This window comes from Danio rerio, chromosome 11, assembly GCF_049306965.1.
Source record: "Danio rerio strain Tuebingen ecotype United States chromosome 11, GRCz12tu, whole genome shotgun sequence".
Taxonomy (NCBI): domain Eukaryota; kingdom Metazoa; phylum Chordata; class Actinopteri; order Cypriniformes; family Danionidae; genus Danio; species Danio rerio.
Genome location: NC_133186.1, coordinates 20176368 through 20182367, shown reverse-complemented (window position 1 = coordinate 20182367; position 6000 = coordinate 20176368). Strand labels below are relative to the sequence as shown.

At 40.9% G+C, this 6000-nt stretch overlaps 1 protein-coding gene across 2 annotated transcripts; it reads left to right on the top strand.

Moving 5' to 3' along the window:
- The first annotated feature begins 274 nt into the window (after positions 1 to 274).
- LOC137496689 (uncharacterized) lies at positions 275 to 5068 on the top strand. 2 transcript variants are annotated; one of them, XM_073916611.1, is made up of 3 exons: positions 275 to 464; positions 622 to 1309; positions 1404 to 5068. In XM_073916611.1, the coding sequence occupies exons 2-3, from the start codon at positions 633 to 635 to the stop codon at positions 1423 to 1425; spliced, it is 699 nt and encodes a 232-aa protein (XP_073772712.1). In that variant the 5' UTR covers positions 275 to 464; positions 622 to 632; the 3' UTR covers positions 1426 to 5068. The 2 variants fall into 2 exon arrangements, with proteins under 2 accessions (XP_073772712.1, XP_068080413.1); XM_068224312.2 differs by having other exon boundaries at positions 622 to 5068.
- The last annotated feature ends 932 nt before the right edge of the window (positions 5069 to 6000 follow it).

The window sequence follows — 6000 nt, the reverse complement described above, 5'->3', positions numbered from 1 at the left end:
CACTACAAGCCGCTGTACAGGTTAGTAACGGACTAAAACATGTTAGACAGAGCAGCGTGGCACGCTATACAATGTTGTTAGAGATCCAACTAACAAATTGGCATTAATTCAAGTATACTTAGACTGTAAAAGGCCAACTATTTAGAACAACAAAATATTGTTGAAACTACTTTAAATGTGGATATTTAGGCCTTCATCTACAAACTTATAATCCTGTGCGATTATTATTAAAATCCTCACATCTTCACTGCTTGAGGATTTGCTGCGCATGCTCGAGTGACGTCACTGGCGTCACTGTCTCCTTTCGGTCACATACTGCGTGTGCTTGAAGTTTGGACTTGCTATTTACTCGCAATTTAAATCTTAATCATAAAATTCTTCCTCATTCGCTAAGTATTTGTCTCTCCTACTTAGGGTGACCAAACCCTTAATACATTTATACAAACAAAACTGCTTTAAAAACGGTTTGTCCCTCGAGCATTCGCCTGTTGTTTGTAGCTTTAGCCTGCTAGCGCCGCTGGTCAGCTAAAGCTACCGACCTCCTTTACCATACACTTTTGACTTACTGGCTTTGCTCTTTACCCCGTAAAATGTCGCTTCCATCTCTGTCCTTGTGTGCAGGAGAAGCATCGATGGAGGCGTTGGAGCTGGAGCTGGAAGAAGTGGAGTCCCAGATCCAGTCGCTTCTGGTGAGACGGTCGCGGCTACGGGAACAACTGCTTGTTGTACCTAATGCTAAGGCCGTCTCATCACCTAAGGTACGTGGAAATTACAACCACATCATTCCCTCTACCTCAACCCCGCGTCCTTCTCTGTCCAGGCCCAGCGCACCCGGGGCACGGCTCAGCCAGGCGTCGTTCACGCCGACACCCGGCTACCACGGCGCCTGGGTGCAGCCGCGCAAGGTGCTTCCCAGATCTCGGGGCAGAACGTCTCCTCCCGTGTTCGAGATCTCCAAGGAGAACCGCTTCTCCCCTCTCCGCGAGTCGGGTCCCGATGTGGCCATCATCGGTGACTCGATCGTTCGTCACGTCCATGCCGCTTCCTCAAAAGGTAATAAAGTACGTACTTTCTGCTTTCCTGGTGCCCGTGTGAGAAATATTTCTACACATATTCCAACCATCCTGGGCGCTGCCGAGAGCCCTGGTGCCGTTGTCCTCCACGTGGGGACAAACGACACCGGGCTCCGGCAGTCGGAGATCCTGAAGAAGGACTTCAGGAGCCTGATCGAGACGGTTCGACGCACCTCGCCCGCCACGCAGATCATCGTTTCTGGGCCGCTTCCTACCTACCGCCGAGGAAATGAAAGGTTCAGTAGATTTTTAGCTCTGAATGAATGGCTAATAACATGGTGTAAAGAACAGAAATTGCTCTTTGCTAATAACTGGAATCTTTTCTGGAAGCGTCCTAGGCTCTCGGTCCTGACGGCCTGCATCCCAGTCGAGCCGGAGCTGAACTCCTGTCGAACAACATCTCCAGATTACTTCGCACCATTTGACTAGCAGGTAAAAATTCACAAAATTCACATTATAGCCACCTAGACTCTTGTTCACCCCACTTAAACATCAGTAACGCATATCTGGCAAATCCTATAGAGACTGTGTCTGTTCCTCGTATTAATAGATTAAGAAATAAACGCACTGTGTGCTCCAGAAAAAAATCTAGTAAGAATCAAACCAGAAAAACCAGTTGAAAGTGAAAATACAAATTTTGTAAAACTTGGTCTCCTAAACATCAGGTCACTTGCACCTAAAGCACTTATCATTAATGAAATAATAACAGAAAACAATCTTAATGCACTCTGTCTCACTGAAACCTGGCTGAAACAAAATGACTATATTAGCTTAAATGAAGCAACTCCTCCAGGATTCTTATATAAACATGAGGCTCGTCAAACTGGTCGTGGTGGTGGAGTTGCATCAATCTTTAGTGATTTCCTTAATATTAAACAGAGAAACAGACTTATGTTTAGCTCCTTTGAAGTATTATCGCTTAATGTTCAGCTTCCAGATACTATGCAAAAACCTATGTTATCTCTTGCTTTAATCACCATATATAGACCCCCAGGACCCTATGTCAAATTTCTAAAAGAATTTTCTGATTTTATTTCTGACTTACTAGTCAAAACTGATAAAATGCTAATTGTAGGTGACTTTAACATCCACATAGATGACGCTAATGATACATTAGGGCTCGCGTTTATGGATTTAATACACTCACTTGGGATAAAGCAAAACGTTGTGGGTCCAACCCATCGCTTAAAGCATACATAAATAACTTACCTGATCTCTCTCTATTTCGTAATGCACCCGCAAACTCAAATGATCTTGATGTAGTAACCAACAGTATGGATGCCATCTTTACTAGCACACTAAATACTGTGGCACCCATCAAATTAAAAAAGGCCAGAGAGATTAAAACTATACCATGGTATAATAGTCATACTCGTGCACTCAAAACAGCAACCCGCGCCCTGGAACGTAAATGGAAAAAAACTAATTTAGAGGTCTTTAGAATTGCGTACAAAGACAGTATGTCCAGCTATAGGAGGGCTCTAAAATCTGCCAGGACAGAGCACCTGCGCAAACTGATAGAAAATAATCATAACAATCCTAGATTTTTATTTAACACCATCTCTAAATTAGCAAATAATCGGTCATCCTTGGAACAAACTACTCCACCGCAAATTAGTAGTGATGACTTCATGAATTTTTTCAGTAATAAAATAGAAGGCTTTAGACAGAAAATAGGAGATGCCAAACTTTCTGCACCGGCTTATACTCCAAATCCTGTAAATATTTCATTGAATCATAATAATAACCTACACTGCTTCAAAATCATAGAACATGAAGAGTTATAAATAGCTCTAAACCAGCTACGTGTATACTGGACTCAATTCCAACAAAATTACTGAAAGAGCTGCTACCTGCTATAGGAGAACCTCTTCTTAACATTATCAACTCTTCTTTATCTATAGGCCATGTTCCAAACTCTTACAAGCTAGCTGTTATTAAGCCTATTATTAAGAAACCGCAACTAGACACCAACAACTTAGCTAACTATAGGCCTATTTCAAATCTTCTATTTATGTCTAAAATACTAGAAAAAGTTGTTTCCACTCAATTATGCTCTTTTCTGCAGACGAACAATATTTTTGAAGTGTTTCAGTCAGGTTTCAGGGCTCACCACAGTACAGAAACCGCCTTAGTGAAAATAACCAATGATTTACTCTTAGCTGCTGACCGAGGGTGCGTATCGCTATTAGTTTTACTCGATCTTAGTGCGGCATTTGATACCATTGACCACAATATCCTCATAAATCGCTTAAAGTCTACAGGTGTCCAGGGACAGGCTCTACAATGGTTTAAGTCATACTTAACTGACCGCTACCAGTTTGTGAATATTAATGGACAGCCTTCACAAGTCAGCCCAGTAAAGTATGGGGTGCCTCAAGGATCAGTTTTAGGCCCTTTACTGTTTACAATTTACATGCTACCTCTGGGAGACATTATTAGAAGACATGGGATCAGCTTTCACTGCTATGCAGATGATACTCAATTATATATTTCAACTAAACCTGACGAGACGTCTGAACTTTCTAAACTAACTGAGTGTATCAAAGACATCAAAGACTGGATGACCAACAATTTTCTTCTCTTAAACTCAGACAAAACAGAATTATTACTTATTGGGCCTAAATCTCGCACACAAATGATCTCGCAACTCAATTTACAATTAGAGGGATACAAAGTTAGCTTTAGCTCTACTATAAAAGATCTGGGTGTCATATTAGACAGCAATCTAACTTTTAAAAACCATATATCCCATGTCACAAAAACTGCCTTCTTTCATCTGAGAAATATCGCTAAATTACGAAATATGCTATCCATCTCAGATGCAGAAAAGCTAGTCCATGCTTTTATGACTTCGAGACTGGATTACTGTAATGCTCTATTTGCTGGCTGCCCAGCATCCTCTATTAACAAATACAAAATGCAGCAGCCAGAGTTCTGACCAGGTCTAGAAAATATGATCATATCACCCCAATTTTATCCTCCTTACACTGGCTGCCTGTTAAGTTTCGTATTGAATTTAAAATATTACTTCTCACCTATAAAGCTCTAAATAATCTAGCTCCTGTTTATCTAACCAACCTTCTGTCTCGCTACAAACCAACTCGCTCTTTAAGATCTCAAAATTCAGGGCTTCTGGTAGTACCTAGAATAGCAAAATCAAGTAAAGGAGGTCGAGCCTTCTCTTTCATGGCTCCTACACTCTGGAATAGCCTTCCTGATAATGTCCGAGGCTCAGACACACTCTCCCAGTTCAAAACTAGATTAAAGACCTATCTGTTTAGTAAAGCATACACTCAATGCATCACCTAGCGGGTTCCACACAGGCTTCTGCATCTTGCTTATATACACGATGAACAGCAGCTACGCTAATTATTCTCTTTATTCTCTATTTTCACCTGGGGATACTCATACCGAGGTCCTCAGATTATGCGGAGTCACTGATTGGATCCAAGACCAGCGACGTGATGATCCCAAGGTTTCCATATCCGGGACCAGGCCTTATCCTGAGCTGCTGCTGCGCTGATAGTCGTGGGGAGTGGAGATCATGAGTCTGATTCCAGCGACGTTCCAGGGACAGACGAGTCTCCGCTGAGGCCATCTTCCTGCCTAAACCACGGCGAATGAAGCTCTGCACAAGACTTTTGGCCAGCGGAGAAATTAAAATGGTCGTGCCCAACTGAGTCTGGTTCCCTCAAGTTTTTTTTTTCTTCACTCCCATCAGGTGAAGTTTTTTTTCCCGCTGTCCCCACTGCCTCACATGGTTCAGGATTGGTAGAGCTACGCATCGATGAATTGGCTCTTCAGTGTTTGAACTTTCAGTAATGATTAAATCACACTGAACTGAGCTAAACTGAACTGAACTGAACTGAACTTAAACACTAAAACCTGAACCACACTGTTCCAGTTACTATGACCATTTATGTGAAGCTGCTTTGACACAATCTACATTGTAAAAGCGCTATACAAATAAAGCTGAATTGAATTGAATTGAATTTGTCTTGATTAAGTAGATAACAGATCTATGGGGACCACATAAAAATCTCCTAAATTGAGTAATGTAGGGTTCTGCCTTTTAGGAGAGTGGTTAATCGCCTCTGTTTAATGACCAAGACTGACAAGCTTGTATTAAGAGATTGTATACCCTGCCGGTGCAAGACTCGAGATGCTATAGGAATCTGAGTAAATGAGAATAAGGTATAATAACAAATCAAAAGAATATTCAATCATAATCTAAAATAATGTGAAAGGAAATAAAATAACTTTATCAATGTTTTATAATTGGAGTCAGATAAAACGAGGATAAATATATTAATATTCTAAACCACCTCATACTAAAATTGGAGTCAAATATGCGTTAAGTTTAACATAGATCATCATTGTGCACTGGAAAGACCGAACATGCAGTGAACCTACATCCACCATTGGATACCGTCATTGGACCAACTGGCTGGACCCTACACAACCTTCAGTTTAATACCGTTGAACCAGTGATTGCAAAGTCTTTATATGCAGAAAAAAAATTACAAATTTCTGTACATAAAAGAATTTAAGTCTTTTGAATTCTGACTTGATTTGAACTAATTAGCGCGATCTATTGTGAATGAGATGCAACTTCAACCATATGTTCAGATTAAAGCAAGTGGAAGAAGAATTGTTTGGATACACGGGTTGTCAGTGTTGCATTTATAAATGTGCTGCAAAGAAGGATTCATTTTTTTTATTCCCCGTTATAAAAGCGCAGCTGCTGGACTTACGTGTGAATTACAGTGGTCTGCTAACATGCGAAAAACTACATTTGTAAGAAACATTTTTTACCCAACAGCTTTTCGCATCTAGAAATGGGGAAACCCGAATTTGCCACTTGTCTGCTTTTAAAAAATGATGCGGTTCCAGTTGGTGTTGATTGTGCTGTCTCTACAAATTT